Source organism: Rattus norvegicus, chromosome 5 (genome assembly GCF_021556685.1).
Source record: "Rattus norvegicus strain SHRSP/BbbUtx chromosome 5, alternate assembly SHRSP_T2T, whole genome shotgun sequence".
Taxonomy (NCBI): domain Eukaryota; kingdom Metazoa; phylum Chordata; class Mammalia; order Rodentia; family Muridae; genus Rattus; species Rattus norvegicus.
The window spans coordinates 172,514,032-172,539,843 of NC_141538.1; the positions used below are offsets into that span (position 1 = coordinate 172,514,032).

General features: G+C 53.9%; 3 protein-coding genes across 10 annotated transcripts; 2 read left to right on the top strand and 1 right to left on the bottom strand.

Annotated features, from left to right (window-relative positions):
• Positions 1-913: 913 nt before the first annotated feature.
• Positions 914-5,394, top strand: Mxra8 (matrix remodeling associated 8). 3 transcript variants are annotated; one of them, NM_001395588.1, is given in 10 exon segments: positions 914-1,113; positions 2,003-2,023; positions 2,119-2,421; positions 2,691-2,792; positions 2,914-3,384; positions 3,855-4,013; positions 4,094-4,133; positions 4,205-4,281; positions 4,354-4,434; positions 4,596-5,394. In NM_001395588.1, coding segments are annotated over 10 exon segments (1,329 nt in total). In that variant the 5' UTR covers positions 914-1,064; the 3' UTR covers positions 4,622-5,394.
• Positions 5,395-8,460: 3,066 nt separating this feature from the next.
• Positions 8,461-20,474, top strand: Dvl1 (dishevelled segment polarity protein 1). Of its 5 annotated transcripts, XM_087551356.1 has the most exons (16): positions 8,461-8,908; positions 14,603-14,672; positions 14,816-14,937; positions 15,162-15,265; positions 15,511-15,649; positions 15,767-15,860; positions 15,932-16,001; positions 16,089-16,228; positions 16,307-16,383; positions 16,475-16,542; positions 16,662-16,814; positions 17,291-17,422; positions 17,521-17,688; positions 17,770-17,976; positions 18,687-18,725; positions 19,166-20,474. In XM_087551356.1, the coding sequence occupies exons 1-15, from the start codon at positions 8,739-8,741 to the stop codon at positions 18,695-18,697; spliced, it is 1,725 nt and encodes a 574-aa protein (XP_087407482.1). In that variant the 5' UTR covers positions 8,461-8,738; the 3' UTR covers positions 18,698-18,725; positions 19,166-20,474.
• On the bottom strand, positions 19,861-24,500 carry Tas1r3 (taste 1 receptor member 3). 2 transcript variants are annotated; one of them, NM_130818.2, is made up of 6 exons: positions 24,293-24,500; positions 23,877-24,177; positions 22,987-23,790; positions 22,667-22,864; positions 22,464-22,584; positions 20,444-22,291 (listed from the first exon to the last, which is right to left on the bottom strand). In NM_130818.2, exons 1-6 carry the CDS (start codon positions 24,481-24,483, stop codon positions 21,330-21,332), a joined length of 2,577 nt encoding a protein of 858 aa, NP_570831.1. In that variant the 5' UTR covers positions 24,484-24,500; the 3' UTR covers positions 20,444-21,329. The 2 variants fall into 2 exon arrangements, with proteins under 2 accessions (XP_087516329.1, NP_570831.1); XM_087660203.1 differs by lacking the exons at positions 22,464-22,584; positions 24,293-24,500 and having other exon boundaries at positions 19,861-22,291; positions 23,877-24,239.
• Between the last annotated feature and the right edge of the window lie 1,312 nt (positions 24,501-25,812).

A 25,812-nucleotide genomic window follows, 5' to 3' on the forward strand; every position in this document is an offset into this window, starting at 1 on the left:
AGGTTTGCTTAACTAGTAGGAGCGGGTGGGTACACAGTGCTACTCTGTTATTTCCCATTTGTTTATATGACTTTGTTTTCCCAGGGCTTCAAATTTGTGCTTTCTGTTGAGGGAGTTCCACTCCTCTTTCCTTCAAGTGGAGGTTTCCCAGATCATAGTAATCTAGTCCTCGTTTCAGGACTGTAGGGTTTGCCTTAAGAAGGTGGACAGCCCCAGTCGTCAGGTCATAAAGGAAAGTCTGACCACACTCACATTCAGTCCTCATTGCCCAGAGTTGCTAACGCTCACTTTTCTGGTTCGCTGTACTTTGTTCTGTTTGAGAAGGGTAACATCATGTGTAGCTGTGGGTGGTCTGGAACTCACTACAAAGACCAGGTTTGCCTCAGACTCAGAGATCCACTTGCCTCCGCCTCCCAAGTGCTCAATTAATTGTGTGGGCCAATATGCCTGACTGAATTACTGGCTGTTCTTGATCCTAAAGATAACTGGACCACATAGCCATCATGCTGTCCCCAGGGAGCCCACTATGGTTCCAGAGAAGGGCATAGTAAAATCACCCTCAGCTAAAGTGAAATTGTTAGTCACCTGATCTGGCAGGGAGAATACAAGAACAGAGAAAGCAGCCCAGGTTCTCTGGGCTGGCTGATCACTTAGGAGAATGTCAGAGCAGGGGAGACAGATCGTCCACCCTCAAACACCAGTTCTGCTGAAGCTCAGGAAGTTTACCAGATGCTTGGCATCCACATGGCCTCAGGAATCTTCACATCCAAGGCCTCCTCTTCTGTCCCAGGACTGAGCTACTGCCCCTCCCCAGGACTGACCAGTGACTGGCCGAGCCTCTACTCAAGACCCTCCCACCAACTGGGCCCGGACAGGGTGTCTGCAGCATTATAGGCCAGTCAAGATGGGGGAGGCCAGGCAGTAGAGCAGCGCAGTGGGCGGGGCACAGACCCGGCCCAGGGCTCCGTGATGTCAGCGGGTGCTGGCAGAGAGAGGGGGTCGGCTGTTTTTCTGAAGAGTTAGAGCTGAGTAAGACAAAGCACGGTGCAGTCCCCGCAGGCGCCATGGAACTGCTATCCCGTGTCTTGTTGTGGAAACTGGTGCTTCTTCAGAGTGAGTGTGAGAGTGGGACTGGGTGTGGGGCAGAGAGTGGGTGAACTGTCTGGGCTTAGGTTGGGAGGGGTGGAGAGGCCTCATGAAAGAAAAGGACAGGGCTGGGTGCTCAAAATAGCAATTCACTTAGAGGAGCACGAAGCCTTCAGGTACTCTAAAAGAAATCCCAGGGGGCCTAAATGAGAAATGTGGTCAAGGGTACCTTCTGTACCCACTTTCTGTGTGGCTCCAGGGTCAGCTGCTCAGGATGCAGTGGGGAGGGAGGTTAAGTGGGGCTGACAGCTAAGGAGCTAGTAGAGTCTGTTCCAGCCCCTTTTCAGAGCCCCTCAGACCTGCCCACTCTGGCCTGCTGACCACGCACATTTTTCTTAAAAGCCTGGGCCTTATGCCACTTTCTCTAACTTGGGTCAGTGGTGTCAGATCAGGGTTCACCCCCACGTCCCGTGTCATCTTCTGGGACTGTGGGTCTCTGCTCTGGAGGAAGGCCAGCAGAAGTACATACTGTTGTGTGTGTGGGGGAGGCGGGGGGGAGTATGGGACAGGTCTATGAATGCCTGAGGTCTGAAGGTTCCTAAAGGCTCAGGACAGATGCACACACCACTCCTGTTTGTCTCAGCCGCATACTAGGGCAGTTCCGGTGGACTTGTTGCTATGATGTAGCCATGGCTACTTCAATTTCCCACTTTAGAACAAGCCTGCAAAAGAGTCCCATCCTTTCCTACTATTCACTGCCAGATGTCTGGTTTCCCACTAGCCAGAGCTGTCTGTATAGCCAGGAAGGTGGAAACTAAGGTGACTCCTGCAGCTTCTCTACCAGAGCTTGTTAAGTGGGCAGCTTGGCAGTAAACCGCCATGACTGCCTCCAGCTCTATTTCTCTTCTTCTTCCAGGTTCTGCAGTCCTGTCCTCAGGTTAGTATCCCTTACCCAGCTGTGGCTCCACTCCTCTCCTAATCCGTCCTGCCTCCAACCTTGACTTCTGCCACTGACTCCCCCTTCCCGACAAGGGTCTCCAGGGACCGCAGCAGCCAGCAGCTCTGTGGTGTCTGAGTCTGCGGTGAGCTGGGCAGCCGGAACTCAGGCGGTGCTACGCTGCCAGAGCCCGCGCATGGTGTGGACCCAAGACCGGCTGCACGATCGCCAGCGCGTGGTCCACTGGGACCTCAGCGGTGGCCCAGGTAGCCAAGGGCGCCGACTTGTGGATATGTACTCGGCCGGGGAACAGCGCGTGTACCAGCCGCGCGATCGCGACCGCCTCCTGCTGTCGCCTTCTGCCTTCCACGACGGCAACTTCTCGCTGCTCATCCGCGGTACGATGTAGAACGGCAACTTCGGCAGAAGTTGAAACCTTGGCGGCTGGGATGGGGGTGGGGTGGAGGTGTGGAGGAATGGGGGTGGGATGGGCAACTGGAGGGAACTGGGAGGTTGAGGGAGAACGGATACACAGGAAAGACCCGGCGAGGCCTTCGAAAGGTTGGAGTCTTGGATGGGCGGGGCCGTGGAGGGGACCGAAGGATTTTAGGGGAGGGCCCATGGAGGAGGATGGGTTCCTTCAAGCTACGGTTATCTTCCCAAGCAGCTGTGGAGAGAGGCGACGAAGGGGTGTACACCTGCAATCTGCACCATCACTACTGCCACCTCTACGAGAGCCTGGCTGTGCGCCTCGAGGTCACTGACGATCGTGAGTGTGCCCCTCACCCTCCTTTGCTAGTTCTATCCCTAGCCTCCTTACTCCCGACTCCCGATCTTCCCCTCCTCACCTCTGTGAGGTGATCTGACTGCCTTTCTCAATGCATCCGCAGCCCTATTAAGTCGCGCATACTGGGACGGAGAGAAGGAAGTGTTGGTGGTGGCCCTCGGCGCACCGGCTCTGATGACTTGCGTGAACCGTGAGCACTTGTGGACTGACCGCCACTTAGAGGAGGCGCAGCAGGTGGTCCATTGGGACCGACAGCTACCTGGCGTGCCACATGACCGCGCTGACCGATTGCTTGACCTGTACGCATCCGGCGAGCGCCGAGCCTACGGGCCACCCTTCCTGCGTGATCGCGTGTCGGTGAACACCAACGCTTTTGCACGCGGGGACTTCTCCCTACGCATAGATGACCTGGAGCCGGCTGATGAGGGCATCTATTCCTGCCACCTGCACCACCACTACTGTGGTCTCCATGAGCGCCGAGTCTTCCACCTACGGGTCACGGAGCCTGTTTTTGAGCCACCAGCTCGCGCTTCTCCTGGCAATGGGTCTGGTCACAACAGTGTTCCTAGCCCAGGTATGTGTGCAGCTTGCAGCCTGAGAAGGGTCCCTGTTGTGACCTAGAGTGCTAAATGTATTGCGGAGCTTTCTTTCTTGTCTTTTTTTTTTTTTTTTTGCTTTTGTTTTTTTTTTTAAGATTTATTTATTTATTATATATAAGTACACTGTAGCTGTCTTCAGATACACCAGAAGAGGACATTGGATCTCTTTACAGGTGGTTGTGAGCCACCATGTGGTTGCTGGGAATTGAACTCAGGACCTCTGGAAGTTGGGTGCTCTTAACCGCTGAGCCATCTCTCCAGCCCTTGCTTTTGTTTTTTGAGACAGGGTTTCTTCTCGGCTGTCCTGGAACTAGCTTTATAGACTAGGATGGCCTCGAACTCACAGAGATCAACCTGCCTCTCCCTCCTGAGTGATGAGATTAAAGGCATGAGCCACCACCACCTGGCTTGCAGAGGTTTTCTGATGATTGCTATTTCCCACTAGATCCCACCATGGCCCGTGGCCACAGCATCATCAACGTCATTGTCCCAGAGGACCACACACATTTCTTCCAGCAATTGGGCTATGTGCTGGCCACTCTACTGCTTTTCATCTTGCTGCTCATCACTGTAGTCCTGGCGACACGCCACCGTCACAGTGGAGGTGAGGCAGGACCCTTGGAGCAGAGGGGCCCAGATTAACCCAGGACAGTGAGGCCGACCCCAATACCTCTGTCTTCACAGGATGCAAGACCTCAGACAGGAAAGCTGGGAAATCAAAGGGGTGAGTTTGCCTTCCCGACTCTCCTCCCAGACCTGCCCTGGCCTCCTAAACTGCTGTCTGTCTCCCTTTAGGAAGGATGTGAACATGATGGAGTTTGCTATAGCCACAAGGGACCAGGCTCCGTATAGGACTGAGGACATCCAGCTAGGTAGGGGTGAGGGCCAGAGGGTCCAGGGGAAGTACATTTTTGAGTGTAACTTAATTTTTTTCCCCCAACCAGATTACAAAAATAACATCCTGAAGGAGAGGGCTGGGCTGGCCCACAGTCCCCTGCCTGCCAAGGACGTGGATCTGGATAAAGGTGAGTACTTTCACCTCCCTCATCCCACATGAGACCCACTCCAGGGATCCCCTGCCATTTCCTTGAGAGGGCCTTCGGAAGTCATGCCAAATGTCCTCGTTGACTTTCCCACTGGGACTGAAGGACAGAGAGCAGACATTAGCCGTTTTCTTGGCTTCCAGAGTTCAGGAAGGAGTACTGCAAATAAATGGACCCTGAGCTTCTGGCTGGGCCAGCAGCTCTGCATCAAAGGACATCTTCCTGACCCTCCTGTGGTATTCCTGGCTCTTCTCAACGGCTGGTCCGGCTTACCTAGAGACTTGGCTTAAACTTGGCAGAGCAGCTGCCTGTACTTTGCTCTTCCTAGAATCACCCCCCTCATGTTGGTGAGCAACTGTGGGTTCCCTAGGGACTCTGGTATAGTATCATTGCTGCCCTTCAATCACCTGTGCCCACTGGGGGCTGTACCCCAACTTCAACACAGCAAAAAATCCCTCATTAATATCCACCAAACGCAAAGTCCCCCGTGGCCTCTTACTGCTAGGATCGGGAAGACACTAACGGATTCCAGTTAAGACTCCTAGCCCCTAGTTAAACACATTAACCACTGTCCTGGTAAGACTGCACTACGCCTGTGCACTGCTCAGGGGCCTGCTGTCATGCTCTGACTCGTGGCCCTCCTTGCTGCTTTGGGCAACTTGGGGCAGGCCCATGGCCCTTTCTCTGCTTCTGATTCCTTTCTGTCCAATGCTCTCCAAGAGCCACACCAACAGTTACTGGGGACCATGTGACTCTTAGTCTTCATATCACTTCCCTAGGCTGGAGTCTGGGATTGGGGTCCCATTTGTGCTCTTTTTTGACTGAGGATGGGATGAAGAGGGATCTGAGGAGCCCATGGTGCACATCAAACAGCTATCATTTGCTCCTACTGGGGAAGTTCTCATGTGATAATAAAAGATATATCTGATTTTTAGTCTTGGACCTGCTGCTCCCCTTCTGTTCAGGGGGGACATGTCTGGGCCTTGGGAACCCCCAGATGCTCTCATAACCTTCGTCTAGTTCTGCTGCCCTTCCATTTCCCCTAGAGTAGAAGGTCTATGTCTAGGTCCTTCTAGGACTTCCATGATGAAGGGCTTTCAGCTCCTTTCCTCAGAGAGAGAGAGAGAGAGAGAGAGAGAGAGAGAGAGAGAGAGTGTGTGTGTGTGTTTGTGTGTGTGTGTGTGTGTGTGTGTACAAGGATGGGGGAGGTATACAATGGTGGAGGTGGTGAGGTCGGCCATAGAAGGAAATGCTGTTAGCCCAGTTCTTTGAGAAGCAGATGCCAAGGTGGAGTAAAAAGAAGAAGCAAAGATAGGCAGGCATGTCCCCCAAGGATATAAATCTGAGGAGATTTGGGCAGAAAGAGCCCCAAGAGGGAAGCCTTGGTCAATAGGATCAGGTGTTGGTTTTCAGGTACTGTTCCCCTAGGGATAGTTAAAACTAGGCACTGGCTGTGTGACCTCAGAAGACTGAGTTTTGTGAGCAGTTAAGAGAGGGCACAGACCTCTTTCCTCGATCTCTCTTAAAAAAAAACAAAAACAAAAACAAAAACAAAAAACTTGGGACTGAGAAATGGCTCAGCAGTTAAGAGTACTGGCTGCTTTTCCACAGGACTCAGGTTCAATTTCCAGCGCCCACAGGGCAGCTGACCACTGTCTCTTAACTCCAGTCCCAAGGAGTTACATCCAACACCCTTGTACAGAAATTCATGCAAGCAAAACATCAGTGCACATAAAATAAAAATAAACCAAGTATATAAAAAGTCTTCAAAAATGTTTATCATTTTACGTATACAAGTGCTTTTGCCTGCCTGTATGTCTGTGTACCACATGTGTGCAGTGCCATTAGAGGACAGAAGAAGTCTTTGAATTCCCTAGATCTGGAGTTACAGATGGTTGTGAGCAGCCCTATGGGTGCTAAGACTTGAACCTGGATTCTCTAGAAGAAAAGCCAGTGCTCTTAACCTCTAAGTCATCTATTTTTAACCCTCAACCCCCCCACCTTTTAAATACTTATTAACTTATTTATATGTGTGGTCTTTCTGGACATGCCTATCACAGCATGTATGAAGGTCGGTTCAAGGCCAGCCTGGTCTACAAAGCAAGTTTCAGGAAAGCCAAAGCTACATAGAGAAACCCTGTCCTGAAAAAATGGAAAAACAAACAAAAAAACATGTTCAGGAGTTGATTTTCTCCTTAAACAATATGGGTTATGGGTAAGCAAGCACCTTTACTGATTCCTTTTTTTCAATAGAGAGTATTTATTTATTTATTTATTTATTCATTTATTTTCTAGGTCTCACTAGATAGCCCTGGCTAGGTTTAGGACTCATAGAGATCCACTTGCCTCTGTCCTTAACCCTGGGATTAGATTAAAGGCACATGTCATTACATCCTGCTTTATTAATTTTTTCATTCATATCGTGTGAATATAGATAAATGAATGGCACGGATGTGGAGGTCAGGTGATAACAATTCATTCTCTCCTTCCTTCAGACTGCACTATTTGGGTCCTGGGGTTCAAACTCAAATGATCAGACACTGCAGAAGGCACCGTCTCATTGGTCCAAGAATAGTGAGGACAGGAAAGGATGTCAGTTACTCACAGGACCTCAGTAACCTGTTGAGGTGTGGCTTGAGGATGTATCTCTCACACTAGTGGCCTCTGATCCCATCAGAGGTCACACTGCTACTGGACAAAGTCACTTCTGGAAAGGAACAGGCTCTGACATCCCATCAGTCTCTTCTACAGTGACCCAAACTGCCCCCATCAGCATCAGAACCATGACTCCTACCAAGCCTCTAGCTTCTAATTCCTTCTATAATTTGGGGTGTCAGGTAGGAATCAAGGGCATCTGGGCTATGGGGACTGCTTTATTTGAGTGCTTCTGACTAATAGACCAATAGAAGCTTGTGTCTGAGGGGCACTCAGAAAAGGGACTGTCTTCCTTCTTCCTTGGGCAGACCCTCTGAGGCCATCTTTCCTGATTTCTTCAGGTTACTTCTGTAGAGATTCAAGGAAGGTCAGTATATGCATTCAATGCCTACCTCTGGGTCCTCCAGGCAGTGGTGGGAATCTTTCCTTGTGCTGGCTTAGTGTTTGGGATATGGTCCAAGGTCACAACAGGCACCCCCTTTTCTCCATCACGGATCAGTATCATATTCCCGCCACCCCCCTCCCCGTTCTTCTTAATGGCCATTAAGACTCCCTCTAATGGCCTTAGGCCATCCTGGAGTGAGGAGCTGCCCTGTCTTCCTTGGTCTGTGGAAGACACCTGGCTGGTTCGATCTACAGTGTCCAGAGCGAAAATTCCTTTGGCTTCAGTTGGAGCCTGGGCCTTGCCTGGACATCTGTGTGTATGTATACCTGTGTCACCACTTCGATTTCTTGGAGATCTGATGGGACAAGGCAGTCGGCATAAGAGCTGAGCTCAGGATTGGCGTGGGGGCACAGAGAGGCTCTTGCTGTTTGGGATAGGTATAGGTATCTTCAGATTCTTGTGGGGCGCCCGAAGTCGCCAAAGTGGCCAGTGTCTCCGCATTCTGGACATCTAGGAGACTCTGGGATTGGGTAGGACAATCAGGACCGGCCCAGCAGTACGACACTTCTTTGCTCCCTGGCAGATCTTATTGGCTCAAGGGGAGCGACCTTTCTAGGGTCCCTCTGTCTTTCTGGGGTCAAGCGTGCCCATCTGCTCACAAACCTCAGACCCAGATGCCCCAAGGATTGCAGTCTGTTGGGAATCTGGGCGAGCGCTGGGTAGGGCTTTGGCTCTTGGCTAAGGGAACTCAGAACCCCACCCGAAGCCAATGCTCAGAGAGACCCAACAAGCCAGGCCTCCGGAGCCCTCCCAGTCCCACCCCGGTTGCCCCGCCCGTGTGCACGCTGTAGCCCAGCCCCGCCGGACCCGTTCTGCGCGTGCGCAGTCCCGCCCCGCCCGCGCTGCGGGCGACCAGTGACGTCACCGGCCCTGAAGCGCCCTCCGGCGGCCGAGCGCTCAACCCCACCAGGCGGTTCTTGAACAGCCCGAGGGGGCGGCGGGCCGCAGTAGCCCTCTGAACTGCTTTCCCTCGCGCCCGCTCCGGGGCCGCAGCGGATGGGCGGCCGCGGGCCGCGGGGCAACAGGCGGGGAACGGGTGCGAGCCGGGACCGGGAGGGGCGGACGCGCAAAGGGGCCGCGGGGCGGCCGGGCGGGGCGCGGGCCGGCGGTTTGGGAGGGCGCCCCGCGTCCGAGAGGTGAGCCGGGCCCTGACGCTGCGCGGGTTCCGCGTCGCCCCCGCCGCGCCATGGCGGAGACCAAAATCATTTACCACATGGACGAGGAGGAGACGCCGTACCTGGTCAAGCTGCCCGTAGCTCCCGAGCGCGTCACGCTGGCAGACTTCAAGAACGTGCTCAGCAACCGGCCGGTGCACGCCTACAAATTCTTCTTCAAGTCTATGGACCAGGACTTCGGGTCAGTGGGCCGCACGGCCTGGGCAGGGGTGCTGGCCGTCTCCCGCGAGTGTGTGGTGGCTGCTGGGCCCCCGCGCGGGCATGAGCTGGCACCTGTCTGCGCCGGCTGGGCTTTCGGGTCTGGGGACGTCAGAGAGCGCCCCTGTCGCCGGCAACCCTGCTGCGCATCTACAGCAGGTGTAGGTAGAGTCTCTGCGCCTCGGTGACCCTGTCTGTGGCAAGCTGGGGATCCGAGCCCTTGACTACCCTCTAGGTAGGCCAGACAGTTCTTTCTGATGGACAGGCGAGGGCCCAGGCTTTCTGATCACTCTTCGGTGGTGCTCCTGTGCCTAGCTGGTCCAAGTTGGGTGCTGAAGGCCACTCTCAAAGCCACCTTCCTTCTGTCTGGTTAAGCCCAGGGCCTGATGAATTCTTCATCTATGGGTGGAAACCCGGGGCTCAGGGCTACTCTTGGAGGGTGTGCAGTTTATTAGGGGTGGGATCAAGGAGAAGGATTGGGGGGTTTGTGGCTCCTAGCACCCAGTGGATCCTCCACTTGAGATGGGGTAATGTGGAATACGTGGGTCATAGGCACCCATATGTTTTCTGGAGCTTAGAAAAGTTCTGAAGCCTGAAAACAGACTCTTTCCTGGCCCCTCTAGAGTCCCTGTGGCAAGGCAGAGGTCAAGGGTCACTGGAAACCAAGAAGCTACATTCGGTGTACCCTGCCCCCTTGGTTCCTGGCTCCTGTGCCTCTGTCCTTTCCAAACCACACAACATTTGCATTCCTGGGAGGTGCTCAGGTTATCTCCTGACTTGAGTCAGCTTCTAGTAGTGTGTTTCCTAGCTGAATGGCTGTGGTGGCTGTCTCAGGAGAAGGGACTTCCTATTTGAGCTAAGCTGGGCTTCTGAGACAGTGAGCCAGGGACTGGCAGTGCAACAGAGGCCTGACAGGGCATAGCCACAGAAACTTGAGTCCATGGCTTGGCAGTGTTTGGGGGTGGGGAGGCAGGATAGCATGCTTAGGCCCTGTGGGTAGAGCAGGTGTGCTTGGTGCCCTTGTGTGTGGCTGCATCTCAGGGCTTTGACATTGAGGCTATTTTCTGGATTCCATGGTTGTAGGGTCCCTGGGTGGTCCATGGGGTTAGGTCAAGCTCCGAACTCTTTCTGACCCTGGGCGTCTAGTCAGTACTGAACCTGATTTGGATAACTAAACTCTCTTTGCCTACCCAGTCCTTGCGCCCCAACCACAGGCTGGTGTGCTCCCCAATTGCCTGGAGGCTGGAGTTGCCTTGCTCTGGAGGTTGGTCTTCCCTGACTCTCCTGGCTGGGCCACCTCTGTGGTCTCTAATCTCAGGGACAGGGTATTTCTGGGTCTAAGTATTGGTGCATTTTGTGTTTGTGTGTGTGTGTGTGTGTGTGTGTGTGTGTGTGTGTGACCAAAGTCACAAATGTTCTCACAAACTTGTAACACCCTGGGGTGCAAGTGGTAAGGAGCAGACCTGGGTTGCTTTCTTCTCTACACTTTGGGTGTCTCCTGAGGATGCCTGTCCCTCTACTCTGATATCCATGTTGGGTAGGGTGTGCCAAGAGCAGTAATCCAGCATCAGCTCACATAGGTTCCCCATTATCTGTGCCTGTGGCAGGTTTGGAGGACCCGCAGGTGCCCTGGCTAAGGAGATGGGGCAGCAGATACGTGTTCTGAAGCAGGAGTAGTTCCTCTGGGTGGGTTTGAAATGGCTGGGACATGGGGTCTGGAGCTAGCAGAGAGCCCAGAGATACAAGCTGGGTGTCCGGGGTGTGTAGAAGAACTAGGAGGCAGAGCAACTTAGAGGTAGACTCTGGGCTAGGGATGACACAGAGAGACAAACAGCTTGTCAGTAGACCTCATCCTGACTCTGACCTGGTGCTCTGATGGTTTAGTAGACTTGGGAGCTTAGATAAGGGGCCATGCCTTGTCCCAACTGCATCCCTCCTTTCCTTGCCTGAGTTCCACTTACAGAGCTTCAAGGATACCAAGAGAAAGTAACTTAATGTTGGCTGAGTAAGGTTGGCTGAGCTGGGCAAGTGGCCTCGGGTTGGCCACCAACTAGAGTCTGTGAGGAGTACTCTAGTGAGTCTAGCTCCAAACCAAAGCTGGCTACTTCGTAAAAAGCAGAGTCTGTCCTGGGTCAGGCTCAATTCCCAGTGTGTTTCTCTAGCCAACAAGGTAAAGGTCTATTCTGTGCCCGCTTGCATGCAGCTCATGGTGGTTCTGACCCTAGAACCCAAGGCTTAGTAGTAGCAGGAGTTCTGGGTTCTTGTGAGCCCCGTGGAAGTGTCTGGTGTTTGGTCTGGTGACAATGGAGGGGTCTAGTCTATGATAGAGGAGTGAGTACATTTGTTTCTTGGTCCTTGCTACTAGGAATGTACTGCTGATACCAGCTTGCCTGATGTGATACTGAGTTCATCTGCCTGCCAGTTGCCCCCAGCCTCATCTCGGAGAAAGAGCTCTCTGAGCTGGAGGGAGGCAGGCAAGGGTAAGGGCTGGGAGCCCGGGGCTTTGGGGTCCTCTGCACATTGACAAATGTTCTGAGGGTTCTCTGTGCCCTGGTCGAGCTGCCAGGGGTCAGTGACTTAGCCTCTCTGTGTTCCATGCCTCTCCCTAGTATTTATTATGAGAGTCTAGGTAATTACAATGCATTTCCTGAGCTGTGGGGAAGGACTCGATGTTCTGGGGCTCCATGCCCCATGGGATGAGTTGGTAGAAGAGTGTCCAGCTATCGTCAGGGGCCTATGTACACCTGCCAGTTCAAGTTCATGGGTAGTAAAACTCCTTAGGCTAAGAGCCCAGCCCACACCAATCCTTGGTAGGAGTTGAATCCTTACTCCTGGGAGCATACAGAGGACCTGTGAAGCTCAAGATATCTCCATGACCTGTGCTTACTTGCTCCTCCAGTCTCTGGCTCTGTGTGTATGGGAATTGGAATGGGGCTATCTCAGGGCTGGATCACTAAAGAGGTAGTCTGTGTGTTAATGTAACCTCCTGAAACCTTGGGTCCTTTTCGGCCAAGCTGTGCAGGGCTCCAAAGGACCTATTTAGAGCAGATTTCTCCTTGAGGTGGATCACTGGGGTTGGCTGGTAGAGCCCAAGGGCCACAAGGATCTCTAAGGAATTCTAAGGTTGGGGCAAAATGCCCGAAGGGGTGCCCCGAGTCACTGTGTAGTCACATTGAGGTGAGCCTTCCTCGTGAGAGGATAGACACAAGGCTCAGGGTGATAGGGAGGTTTGGTTGTGCCTCATTCTGTTCTTGTTATACAGTGCCCAGGAGGCTATACCACAGCTGTGGGTAGCATCACATACCTTTATCCATTCCTGCCTCTACTGTGGGCATTGTGATGTTTGCCCTTTGCCTAGCCAAGTGTGGGAAAGGACCAGGGTTAGCCCTAGGATCTGGGGCAAACACTATCCTCTCAGTACCTTTCCCTTTGGTCTGTCTTCTTGCCCTGACACCTAGTTAGAAAGCAGGACTTGGGTTGCTGAGGCCGGGAGGGCTAAGAAGCAGGGCCTTGAACCCTAGAGGTGTGTCTTGCTAGGGTTTGGGAGGCACAAAGTCCTCAAGCTGGCCATATTACCTTAAGGGTCTGACTGAGTAGGCTCTGGTTGGGCTGGATGGGTTACAGTGCTTGTTTGGGGAGCCGGACAGGCCCTATTGTGGGTGCTAGGAATTGCTCATCTATTTCTCCATAGGTGAGTCAGGGAGGGTTGGAGCTTGGGTGTGCCAATGGGAAAGGCTTTTGGAGAATCCACTTGGGGTCAAGGTTGGGGGCTAAGGGGAGGATTCCTGTCTGGGTTTCTGTTGCTTTTAGGTTACTCAAAGATAGCAGGCTTTTTGTGGACTCTGGTGTACCAGCTGCTACAGGCAGAGCCCTGTCATCCTCCAGAGAAACTTTATCCCACCCTGGAGCAGTCCCGGGTCTTCCTGTGATGACAGCCTCTCTTGTGGGTGCCTTGTAAATGGAGCAAGCTACAGGGCTGTAACTTGTAATCGGGGAAATAGATATCAAGGGGGTCCTGAGGGGAAATAGATATCAAGGGAGTCCTGAGAAGTGATTCTGTCTGCTGCTGGGGCCCCGCTTCATTGATTCAGAACTCTCATGGGCACATGGAAGCAACAGTAAGGTCAGAAAAGTGGTTGGGATGTACTTTCACTTTCAGACTGTCCAGCCTCTGCCACCAGCGCAGCCCTAGGTCCCTAGCAAGTGGGCGGACAAAGGCCTTACTCTCTAGATAGGATGGGACGTTGCTCTGCTTGTGCTTCCTGCCGTCTACTGTTGCCCAGTGGTTCTGGAGCAACAGGCAGAGGTGGCCCTGCCCCTGGCATTGGGCCCATTAAGCCACAAGCCTGCTTCCTGCCAGGTGCATTTCCAGGACCAGTCTGGTTTTCCAGCTCCACTCAATTCGAGTTTTAGGTGTGGAAAATCCCACTGTGCTTGGCGTAGCTGAGTGCTGGGGTGAAGGTAAGGGAGGGGAGATTTTAGGGCCTGAGGAGATAGGTGGAAGCCTGTTCCCAGCTGCCCCCTCCAACCTGTCCTGGCTGCTGTCCATGCCTTTTTGAACACTGACCCCAGGCTTTCTGGCTTCCTTCCCAGTTCTCATTCCCTGACCCTTTATATCTTGCTTGGGCAAGCTTGGCTCTCTTCTAGCCCATCTGACCAGGGAGGCAGCATGAAGACAAACAGAGATGGCTGTGGTCAGTAGGTACAGCCAGGGCTTGGCTAGTTCTGTTTCTAAGGTCCTCAGATAGAAGCCAACCAAATTCCCTGATAGTTGGGGGCTGATCTTGTGCATGAGGTCCACTTTGTCTCTCTAGATGGTTTTGAGGGCAGCAGGAGCTAGTATCCTTCTGACCCTCACATCTATAGAAGGGGTTGGCTGTCCTTGTACCTTGTACCAGAAAGTGCAGACCCTCTCTGGGCTAGGGGACTTCAGGGGCCCAAGGGCATGGAGCACCATGAGATGCACATCATATTGACTAGGGCCTGTGAGTGTTCCAGAGAGGCACAGAGGGTACGTGCTGGGAAGACAAGGACAGGAGTCAGTGGCCTAATTTAAGCAGGGCATACAAAATGCTGTTCCTGTGTGGCCCAGTCTGAATGTCAGAGTAGGAGACTCTTCTGGAACTAATTAGAATTGGAGCTTTTGTGGTACACGGTAGGATTTGGGGTAATGGGCAGAGACGAGCCGTGGGCTGTGCCAAGCTCCTGGATAGGTAGAGCTACTCTCCCTAAAATTTGGAGGCCGAGAAGAGTTCCCAAACGAGCTTCAAGTATCATATGTTGTGAGGGTTTTGGGTTTTCATGAGCAGGCATACATAGCTAGAGACAGGTCTGATATAAATCCCGGGACCAAGGAAGCTGAAGAATTAGGGACTTTCCCGGGAACCCTTAACCTTGTCTGACCCGCCAAGGGCTAGAGGCTGGCTCTGGAAGTGGACAAGAGCTCTAGGATGTCCTGTCATGAATCCTCTACATCTGTCTACTCCAGTGCTGAGGGTCAGGAGTTTGGGTCCGGTGGAGAGCCGCAGAGTCCCTAAGCAGAGAATGTGTTAGATAAACCCTCAGTGACATCTTTGGCCTGACAGATGCTCTATTGCTAGGTCCAAGGGTGGGAGATGTCTCTTAGCATCCTCCATGGATCCAGGTGAGGTGACATCAGGGCCTTGTTTGACCACAGGGTGGTGAAGGAGGAGATCTTCGACGACAATGCCAAGTTGCCCTGCTTCAATGGCCGTGTGGTTTCCTGGGTGAGTCTATAGGTGGCCCCACCAGAATGATACAGGTGGGATCTTCCTGGGAGAAGTAAAGGACAAAGGTAGGCGGCAGCTGGGTGCTTATGGGGGTGGTCTTGAAGCATATGGCCATCCAAGGCCTCGCTCTTCTTTCACAGCTGGTCCTGGCTGAGGGCGCTCACTCGGATGCAGGGTCCCAGGGCACTGACAGCCACACGGACCTGCCCCCACCCCTTGAGAGGACAGGCGGCATTGGGGACTCCAGGCCCCCCTCCTTCCAGTAAGGCCCCTATCGGGGGCAGAGATCTACCATTGCTGGATCCTTGCTACCCAAGGCCCACCTGGGAAGAGTGAAGCTGACAACAGAGGAGGGGCCTACAGTTGGGTGGGAGGCACCTTCTAGAACTAGGGTCCTGCCTGTGGGTTTGGGGACTAGGAATCATTTGAGGTACTGGCTACCAGCAAACCGGTCTGCCCAATTTCACCCACTTCTCATCTATGCAGTCCAAATGTTGCCAGTAGCCGAGATGGAATGGACAATGAGACAGGCACAGAGTCAATGGTCAGTCACCGGCGGGAGCGAGCCCGACGTCGAAACCGTGATGAGGGTACTGTGGCTGCGCCTGCCCAGATCTGGAGCCCAGACTTCCCTTGGTGTCCCTTGGTATCCCTCCAAACCCCTAGAAATATCCCACATATTCTTTCAAGCAGTGATCCTTGGGTAGAGTCCCAACTTGGTACTCCTAGCCCCTGTGGTCCCAGAGTCACTGCATAAGTTTTGAAATGTAGAGGCCACCTTCATTCTGTGACCACTGAAGTCCCACAATCAGTTCCCACCCTGTTGTCCCCACAGCTGCCCGGACCAATGGGCACCCAAGAGGGGACCGGCGGCGGGAGCTGGGACTACCTCCAGACAGTGCGTCCACTGTACTGAGCAGTGAGCTTGAATCTAGCAGCTTTATTGACTCAGATGAGGAGGACAACACGAGCCGGTAGGTGGCACTCGCACATGTATGTCAGTATGTGCTGGAGATTTAAGGTTAAGAGTACTGATTGGTTATACATATGTTGCCTTGTACTTTTCTGACTCCTCTGGTCTCCTGCCTCAGGCTGAGCAGCTCTACAGAGCAGAGTACCTCCTCTCGGCTAATTCGTAAGCACAAATGCCGTCGTCGGAAGCAGCGCTTGAGGCAGACAGACCGGGTAGGCAGCAGGTGGGTGGGGTGTCTGCTCTGAGTGGTGCCCACACAGCCCCTCATTGGGTCCCTCCACAGGCATCCTCCTTCAGCAGCATCACCGACTCTACCATGTCCCTGAACATCATCACCGTCACTCTCAACATGGGTGAGGCCTTGTGGGCTGTGGGTGCTTGGTGGGGGGTGGGTACAGGCCTTGGGAGCTTTTGGGGCCTGCTCATGGCCCCTCCTGCAGAGAGGCACCACTTCCTGGGCATCAGCATCGTGGGCCAGAGCAACGACCGGGGTGATGGCGGCATCTACATTGGATCCATCATGAAGGGCGGGGCTGTGGCTGCTGATGGCCGCATTGAGCCAGGCGACATGTTGCTGCAGGTGGGAGCCATGTGGGGACTGTGGGGACAAGATGGACCCACATCCCACCACCAATCCCTGACCCCACAAACCCCATAGGTGAATGATGTCAACTTTGAGAACATGAGCAACGATGATGCCGTGCGGGTGCTTCGGGAGATCGTATCCCAGACGGGGTGAGGGGGGCTCCATGTGGGGGTGGGGGTGGCATGGCATGGGAGGGGCTGTGCGGGCCTCACCTACGATGTGGTCTGCTGAACTCTGTAGGCCCATCAGTCTCACAGTGGCCAAGTGCTGGGACCCAACCCCTCGGAGCTACTTCACCATCCCAAGGGGTGAGCGACCCCATGGAAAGGTGGGGTAGGGTGGGGTTCCTAGGCCCAGTCTGGGGGTCTTTCTTGCTGTCCCCCACTTACTGTCACTTGTCATCTGTTGCCATGTGGTAACTATGCAGCTGACCCAGTGCGACCCATCGACCCGGCTGCCTGGCTGTCCCACACAGCAGCACTGACCGGTGCTCTGCCCCGCTATGGTACGAGTCCCTGCTCCAGCGCCATCACACGCACCAGCTCTTCCTCACTAACCAGCTCAGTGCCTGGCGCCCCACGTAAGTGGCAACTCACAAGAGCCCTCCAGGAAACTGAGGCTAAAGGACAAGGGTCAGCTCCAGCTTTGAGCTTTAGTGCTCATTGGAGCTGTTCCAGGGTCCATTGATGTTTGTCTCCAACACCTTCACAAATGTGTACACCAAGATACATGTACGCATCTCTCACAGCCCGGCCATGCTGGTCGTCTGCATACATTGAAGGGTCCTGCCAGTCCTGTGCTGAGGATTGGGAGGACATGGTAGCTTCTGCTTTGCTTTTCTGCTACCTAACATAACTAACAGCTTGAGCTGTCCAGGGAGGTGTCTGTGGGGGAGGGGCAGGGGCTGGCTTGCCCGTGTGTACTTGGACTGTGGCTCAAGTTTTGATGAGAGATAACCTCCCGAGAGTAGAAGATAGAGGTTTGATCCTGCCCCCTGCTCCCAACCCCATGGCGGTTCACTCTGTGAGCCTGGGCTCAGAGAAGTGTGCTTTGCAGAGCTTGAGGAGGCACCACTGACTGTGAAGAGTGACATGAGTGCCATTGTCCGCGTCATGCAGTTGCCAGACTCGGGACTGGAGATCCGGGACCGCATGTGGCTTAAGATCACCATTGCCAATGCTGTCATTGGTGAGTCCCTGGCTGTGTGGGAAGGACCCAGTCTGTTCTTCATTCTGGTGTAGCTTCCCAGGGCTCAGCTACCCTGACTTTCATGGGCCTATGGCCAGGGGCGGATGTGGTGGACTGGCTGTACACACACGTGGAGGGCTTCAAGGAGCGAAGGGAGGCGAGGAAGTATGCCAGCAGCATGCTGAAGCATGGTTTCCTGCGGCACACGGTGAACAAGATCACTTTCTCTGAGCAGTGCTACTATGTCTTTGGTGACCTGTGCAGCAGTGAGTAAGGGTTATCGGGTAGGGATTATTGTGGGGCTCATCCATTTGCCCTCACTTACCCTTCCACTCCCTTCCCGCCAGACCTCGCATCCCTGAACCTCAACAGTGGCTCCAGTGGAGCCTCAGATCAGGACACACTGGCCCCACTGCCCCACCCATCTGTACCCTGGCCCTTGGGTCAAGGCTATCCCTACCAGTACCCAGGACCCCCGCCCTGCTTCCCACCTGCTTACCAGGACCCTGGCTTCAGCTATGGCAGTGGCAGTGCTGGGAGTCAGCAGAGTGAAGGTGAGAGTCATGCCAACCCCTCCTCCCACTCCCACTCCTTGGCTCTGCCTGGCCCTGATGCTTCCCTCTGTGCTCCTGCTGTGTGTTTGGGTCCTGGTGGGTCCCATCTCAAGAGTCAGCATGTGGGACAGGGAGGGGCTGATGTGGGTACTCAGTGTGGTTCTGTGGGTAGAAGCCTTTAGGAAATAGAAAGACTGCCTGGTGGGAACGGGCTTGGTGTGCTAGGTGGTGGAGGCAAGAGGCCAGGAGATGCTGTGGCAAGAATGAGGATGAGAGTATCCACGGGCATCAAGTGGGGGCACTGTCTAGGCCCCAGGTTATGGGGAGAATGGGCTTTATCAGTTATGGTGCCTGCATCCCAACAGAGTGCCAGACAAGAATATCGAACAATGCCATTAAGGCATATCCCAGAGATCTTAAAGACCTTGAAGGGTTGGTGTCCCTGAGGAAGAGATGGCCTGAAGTGGAGGTTTTAGGCAGAGTGGGGCACAGTTAGGCCAGCAGCTGTGCTACAGGGTCCAGAGAAAGAATCAGGAGAGGTTGGGCCAGAGGGTGGCGATGCCCAGGGGGAAGCTATCGAGTGACTACTGACCCTGGACAGGCCATTGCATGTACCTAGGCTCAGCTTGGCCCAAAATAGTCCTATTAGCCATTGGTGGGCACTGGACTGGTGTGTGACTTGTGCTATCCCTTGCTTTGTGCTGAGCAAGCCTTAGACTGAAGGACTAGCAGAGTGGACCCTCGGGCCGGTAAGCCAGGTCCCCCTGTGTCCCTCTCAGCATGTCCCCAGCCAGCACGTGTTTACTTTCAGGACAGGGGCTAAGCAAATTAGCTGACCAGGGTCCTGGGTTGGGTGGACAGTGGGTCTTCGGGTGGTGAGCCCAGGATGGCTATTGGGAATGCTGGGCACACAGGGCCTTCACTGGTTTCTTAGTTTCTCAGCTCTAACATTAGCCCTGGGTTCAAGCATTGGGGTTAGGTGTGGGGTGCCAAGCTGGGCCCTATTGTCCCCGCTGTCTGCCACTGCCCCTAGCTTCTCGCCTCTCAGCTGTTCCTGGTATCTGCATGGCTGCCATTCCCCTACCATCCCCAGACTCACCAGATCCTGCCCTGGCTGTCTGGGAGCAGCTGGTGGTCCTGGATATGGCCAGACCTAGTGCTGACTCTGTTGCCCCTTCCCTTTTCCTAGGGAGCAAGAGCAGTGGGTCCACAAGGAGCAGCCATCGGACCCCAGGCCGAGAGGAGCGCCGGGCAACTGGAGCTGGGGGTAGTGGCAGTGAATCAGACCACACAGTACCAAGTGGGTCTGGTAGCACTGGCTGGTGGGAGCGGCCTGTCAGCCAGCTTAGCCGTGGCAGTAGCCCTCGAAGTCAGGCTTCAGCTGTTGCCCCAGGGCTCCCTCCACTGCACCCCCTTACCAAGGCCTATGCAGTAGTGGGTGGGCCACCTGGAGGGCCACCTGTCCGGGAGCTGGCTGCTGTTCCTCCAGAACTTACAGGTAGCCGCCAGTCCTTCCAAAAGGCCATGGGAAACCCCTGTGAGTTCTTTGTGGACATCATGTGATGATCAACCAGTGTCTTCAGTGCTGCCTGTGGCGAGAGTCTGTGTTCCTGCTGTGCCAGGAGCTCTATGGGCTTGCCTTAGTGGTGGCCGGCCAGGATAGGTCAGTCGTAGGGTCTGGGCCAGGGCAGAGGGAGCAGGCAACAGAAGAAGGGCTGAGGGCAGCCATACGACCAAGATATCAGCTTGATATTTTGTCTGCTCTTGGGGCTGCTGGTGGTGGTGCAGCTCAAGTATCTGTAGTCTTGTAAGGAGACATCTCTGTCTTTAAGTCCTCAGCACAGATCTCAGGGACCACCTCCTGGTTCCTTTTTTGGAAGTGACCTCCATTTAGGACAAGAAAGGCTCTCTTGGGCTCTGTCACCCCTTTCCCCAAAGTCTCCCAGAACTGCACAGGGGCACAGGCTGACTGTCACTAAGTTTATGGGCCTCACCTGTCAGGCCAAGGTGGGGTTCTTGAGGGGTTAGACAGAGCCCTCAAACCTCTCTGGCTGCCCAGGTGGGGTCTAACTTACTTATTTATTGCTAGCTTGCCTGCTCCAAGGGCGGCAGCTGGTCACCCAGTGGGGCAGTTTGCACGCTCCTTTCCTCACCTGCAACTCGGCACATGACAGCACAGTTTGTGTTGAAGGTATGTGGAGGATGGCTAGTAGGGAAGACAGGAGAGAGGCCTGGCACTTATCTACTGTCTTAGTCTCAATGGCGGGTGAGAGTGAACACAAGAGCTGAAGATGTGGGGTCCTGTCCTGTCACTGTTCTCCTGGTGGCTGCCCATCAGCATGTGCCACTGCCATCTCGGCACAGCAGCCCCACACATCTACACGAGACACTGTGTCAAGAAGTCTGAGCGACTGGGTAGTTCACATAGAGCTGCTTCTGTGTAAATGCTGCTTCTGTGTAAATGCTATTTTAAACACTAAAAAAAGCGTTTAATTTTATGGGACTGATGTGTGGCTTATTTTTCTTTTCTCCAGCTAAGCTGCTTCCGGATTCAGGTGTGGGGGCCAGTCCAGAACTGACCCAGGTCTGATCCTGCCTGGAGATGGAAGATACCCTTGTCCCTTGCCGCTTAGTCATGTGGCTCTGTCCCTGGTGCTGGCCAGTAAGGGGCCTTGCAGGCAACTTTTCTGTCCTTGGTACTAGAAGCTGATTCCAGGGGTCCTGGGTGGCTGGTGCTGGCCGTGGTGCTGACCCGTACCCCTGTGTATGCTCTGTCCAAGGTGCTGGTGGCGACCCGGTTTTCTCCTCCAGGCTAGGGCTCAGCCAGGAATGGAGAAGACTGGATGTTGCCTCCCTCCTGAGTGTGCTCTGCCTGCTGTCTTTCTTGCTCTGTCCCAATACCTATACATGCCCAGCCTTCTATTCCTGGGATGCCTGGACAGGGCACTGATGAGGCCCCCGCCTGGCATGTTCAGGCAAGTAGTACTTTCTGACCTCCCAGGGTCTGTCTGCCTGGGGAATTCCTAGGTTCAAAGTATGGCTATGTAGTCCCAAAGAACCTTTTGTGGGTCGTTTTCTAAGATCATAGAGCCTGGTCACCTGGGGAGGCCTTAGGTAGGCATAACAGGATCAAGGATGATCTTGCCTTTGAGGGGTAGGTGGGCTCATAGGGTCCATCTTGTGCTCAGCAGGCCTTCAGTGTGTGGGGGTGTCACTGTAGGACTAAGGCCAATGGAGTCCGAGTTTATGTTCAGTGTCTCAAGTCTATGGTTGAAGTACTGTTTGGGGTTTGATGGCTTAGGAGATCTCTGGTAGGGCTGGGTTCACTAAAGGTAAGGTCATTGGATCAGGGGTCATTCACTGTGTCCCCGAGTTGCCTCACTACTACCACTATTCCCATCTGATGCTTCCTTGGGGCTCCTTCCCAGGAAGAACTCCTGGGTGTTGAGCTCTGGCAGCCACAGAAGTACATAGCATTTGGGCAGGTGGAAGGTGGCCAGGATGCCCAGGGCACAGAATAAGATAGCACCCATCTGCACAGCTGGCTGGTAGGCCACCTGCACATTAGCCAGGAGGGGCACAAAAGAGACCCAGATGATGAAATAAGCTAGCATGGCGAAGGTGAGGCCACGGGCACGGTTATAGCGACCAGGCTGGCTCTGTACCAGGAAAGTGCCCAGAAAGCAGAGGAAAGCTAACACTGCATTGGTGATGTGCACCAAGCCCAGGCTGACCCAGGAACGCATGCGGCAGTGTTCCAGTACCTCCGTGGGCAGCACCTGCCAATCTGTCACCACCTCTGGAGGGAAAGCCATCAAGTACCAGGCACATAGTGCAGCCTCCACAAGAGTGGCCAGCAGTACCACCAGCCAAGCCCAGGGGCCCCGAAGGTAGCTGCAGAGCCAGTTTGCCCAACTCAGTGGCAGCTCAGACTCCACAAAGATCTCGGCTGCTTGCAGGAAGAGTGTGCTCAGGCAGCCTGTGAGAGGGAGGTGAGCCATTGGTTGTTGGGCAAGGCAGCTGGCAGAGCGTGGTCGTCCTGGGAACAGAAGGACACTGAGGCAGAAGAGGCCTAGGCAGATCAGGCCAAAGCAGAACAGTGACCCACCTGAGGCCTGAACAAGAGGGCTGTCCCAGTAGTGGACAAAGAGCCCCAGGGCAGCCAGTGTCAGGCCCAGCACCAGGCAAAGCAGCAGGAGAAGTGACAGCACAGCTGGCTCCCCCCAAGCCAGAAACTTGGGCCTGCGAGGTAAGCAGGTTGTGCTTTTTTCTGGGGACCACTGATCCTTGCCACATGGAGTACAGGTGAAGTCATCTGTAGTGGTGAAAGAAAGGCAATGTGGGGGTTGGTGATGGGAGACAGAACTCCCCAGCCAGTCCCCCACAGTAATTGCCTCAACATTAGCCCTGGGGAAGGGGGCTTGCCAGATTGGCGTGCTTCTGTCCCCCAGCCCAGCTGTGCAGAATATCTAGGGAAGATGGTTCACCTGGATGCTTCCGGTAGCTCCCTGCCTTGCAGTCCACACAGTCATAGCAGCAGGAATGAAAGCCCTTTACTCTGCGCACCTGGCCATCTTTGCACTGCCGGGAGCACTGGGAGACTGGCACCTGGACATGGAGCCTTGGGTTAGGCTTCGCTTAGCTAGCACTGGCTTCTACCCACCATGCCTTTTGCCTGTCTTGTTCTTACCTGGTTGCCTGGCCAATACATTTTCGAGTGCTGCAGCTGAAGGGTGCCGTTGAAGGTGCCTACAGTATGTAGTACAGGTGTAGGGCTCTGCCACACCCACATCTTCAGGTCATATTCCATGTCTACACTCCCTTTGGCATCAAACTGCAGTGTCAAGTCTCGAGCACGGAAACTCATATTGTACATGTTCTCCAGGAGCTGTGGAGTGGAGTCAGGGTAAGGCTGACCCATGAGCCTCTCCAGTCATGACAGGATTTGGCTCTGCCTGGTTCAGTGTTCCTGCAGGAGCAGGCAAAACCCAGCAAAAACCCCACCCTTACCTGCCAGGGTTGAACAGGCTCTGATGTGTGGCAATGTGAGACATTGCACTGCAGGGTGTTGTGAAGGGCCTGAGCCACACTGTACACAGCTGCATAGGTTGCAAATATTTGGTGGTGCAACTGCCCAGCTGATAGGTTCTGCATCAGCCCAGATGACAGGTTCTGTAGCATGATGTAGTCACATTGTGAACAGCGTGGCCCCATCACGCGCTCCTCCAGATCCAACTCAGCTTTCAGGGAGGCACAGAATGTTGGGTCAGCAGCTAGGGCAAGGCGAGTCTCCACATAATGGGAAAATTCAGGCAGTAGGGCACCGCGCTGCAGAAACCCAAGAACAGTGCCCACACGGGCAATATTGGGAAGTGTCATGACCAGGTCAGAGGTCAGCCAGGACTCACTGGCCACCCATACCTTGGGTGAGAGGTCATGAAGGATGCTGTAGCTAAAAAGGGAGTAGACAGCACGGGCAGATGCAAACAGCACCACCACCTGTACTTTGCTTTGGTTCACTTGGCGTAGCACATCCACCACCTTGCCCAATTGTTGGCCACTAGTGTCATGTTGTGGCACCAGGCCCTCGTGTGCAATGCAGATACCTCGTGAGTTGGCCAGACCAGAAAAGATGCTCAGACCTTCCCGGCCATAGTCATCATCACTACCTAAGGCAGCCACCCAGTTCCAGCTGAAATTCTGCAACAGTGTCACAACGGCCTGCAGCTGCACCCGGTCACTGGGCACTGTGCGGAAGAAGGATGGAAATGTTTCCCGGTCACTTAGCCGATCCATGCTGGCACTATAGCTGACCTGTGGTGATCAAGAAGCACTTCCTGATATGAGAGCTTAATGGGTGCAGTTGGTTGAAGGAACACAGGGGAAGTTGGCTCACTCACCTGTGGCATGAGGAAGAAGCTGAAGAACTTGCCTGTAATGAGGGCAAGCTCTGATGAGTGGGGACCAATGACAGCCAGCACACGGGGTTGGTACTGTGTGTAGTTGCAGTAGGCAGCAATGCTTTGACTTCCCACCTTGGCCATGAACATGAGGCTGGGCTTCATGGTGACCACTGGCTCTGAGCATGTGTCAAACAGGTCATAGCCCAGTCGCAGCCCAGGGAGCAAGGCAGATCCATTGTTGATCTCCTCTACAGCCATCTTCATAGCCATGGCCAGGAACAAACCAAGGGGCGAGAACCTGAGACCACATGGAAATTGCAGGTGGTCACCACCTCATCCCCAGAGTAGGAGTACCATAGATCCAAGGCTGCCAAGCTTTGGCTCACTCCCACCCTAGCTGCTAGTCTCCATACCTGGTACATAGGATGCCGTTGGGCTGTGTTCTCTGGTTGAGAGTGGCCTCCTCAGTTGTGCCCAGGGGAAATAGTCCACCCAATATATAGTCCCCTTGTGCCTTGAATTGCTGTGACAGACACAAAGAGGACCCCATCCCAAGCTCCAGGAAAGCAGCCAGACTGAGGCCCAAGATAGCCAAACCCGGCATGGTAGAAGTTTCCAGCAGAGGCAATAGAAGGTGTGTGCAGGGCTGGAGCCACAGATGTACTGAGTCCAGGGGAGAGAACAGTGGATTTGTTTAGCAAAACCACTGCTGTGCTTGGCTGCCAAGCCCCAAGGAGCTCCGGTGATATATGCAATATCCCAGGCCTGATGTTTTGTGTATACTTGACACCATATCTAATAAACCCATATCTAATAATCTGAGAGTAACCCAGTAAGCCAACTGTGGCCACTGACTGTGGTCTTTTCACCTGCCTATGCTCAAGCTCCTCAGGATCCTTCATTCCTAGAGCAACCTGGCATATCTAATAAACCCACCATATCTAATAATCTGAGAGTAACCCAGTAAGCCAACTGTGGCCACTGACTGTGGTCTTTTCACCTGCCTATGCTCAAGCTCCTCAGGATCCTTCATTCCTAGAGCAACCTGGCATATCTAATAAACCCACCATATCTAATAATCTGAGAGTAACCCAGTAAGCCAACTGTGGCCACTGACTGTGGTCTTTTCACCTGCCTATGCTCAAGCTCCTCAGGATCCTTCATTCCTAGAGCAACCTGGCAGACTGTAAAAAGGAAGGTGCAGAAGTGTTCAGGATTCTCTTGACTGTGGAATAAGAGGGCACAAGGGCCATAGGCCTTTCCAATCTGCCCGGGTCCTGGGGCAAGGCAGACTCATTGAGGGTTCCAGCTGTTCTGCTGGAGTTCTGACACCTGGAAGCTGTGGAGCCTCTCGGCCATCCTGCTGATCTTCAATGTAAGCACTCCTACCCAGGTAGGCATGCAGGGATCTCTCTCTGCAGAGTGCTCGTGCTGGTTCATGGAAATGAGAAAAGGCTATAAACAAATAGCTTCCTGCAGCTGCTACAGCCAGGTGTGTGCCTGTATGCAGTTGATAGTTCTTTTTTTTTTTTTTTTTTTTGGTTCTTTTTTTTGGAGCTGGGGACCGAACCCAGGGCCTTGTGCTTCCTAGGTAAGCGCTCTACCACTGAGCTAAATCCCCAGCCCCTGATAGTTCCTTCTTAGCCTCTTCCCCTGTTCTGATTTTATGCCAACTTGATGTAGTTATCTGAAAGGAGTGAGCCTCAATTGAGAAAAATGCCGCCACAAGATCTGGCTGTAGGGCATTTTCTTCATTAGCAATTGCTGGGGGAAGGGCCCAGTCTCATTGTAGTGCCATCCATGGGCTGGTGGTCTTGCGTTCTATTAAGGAAGCAGGCTGAGCAAGCCACTAAGTAGCACCCCTGCTTTACCTCTACATCAGCTCCTGTCACCAAGTTCCTACCCTGTTTGAGTTCCTGTCCTGACTTCATTT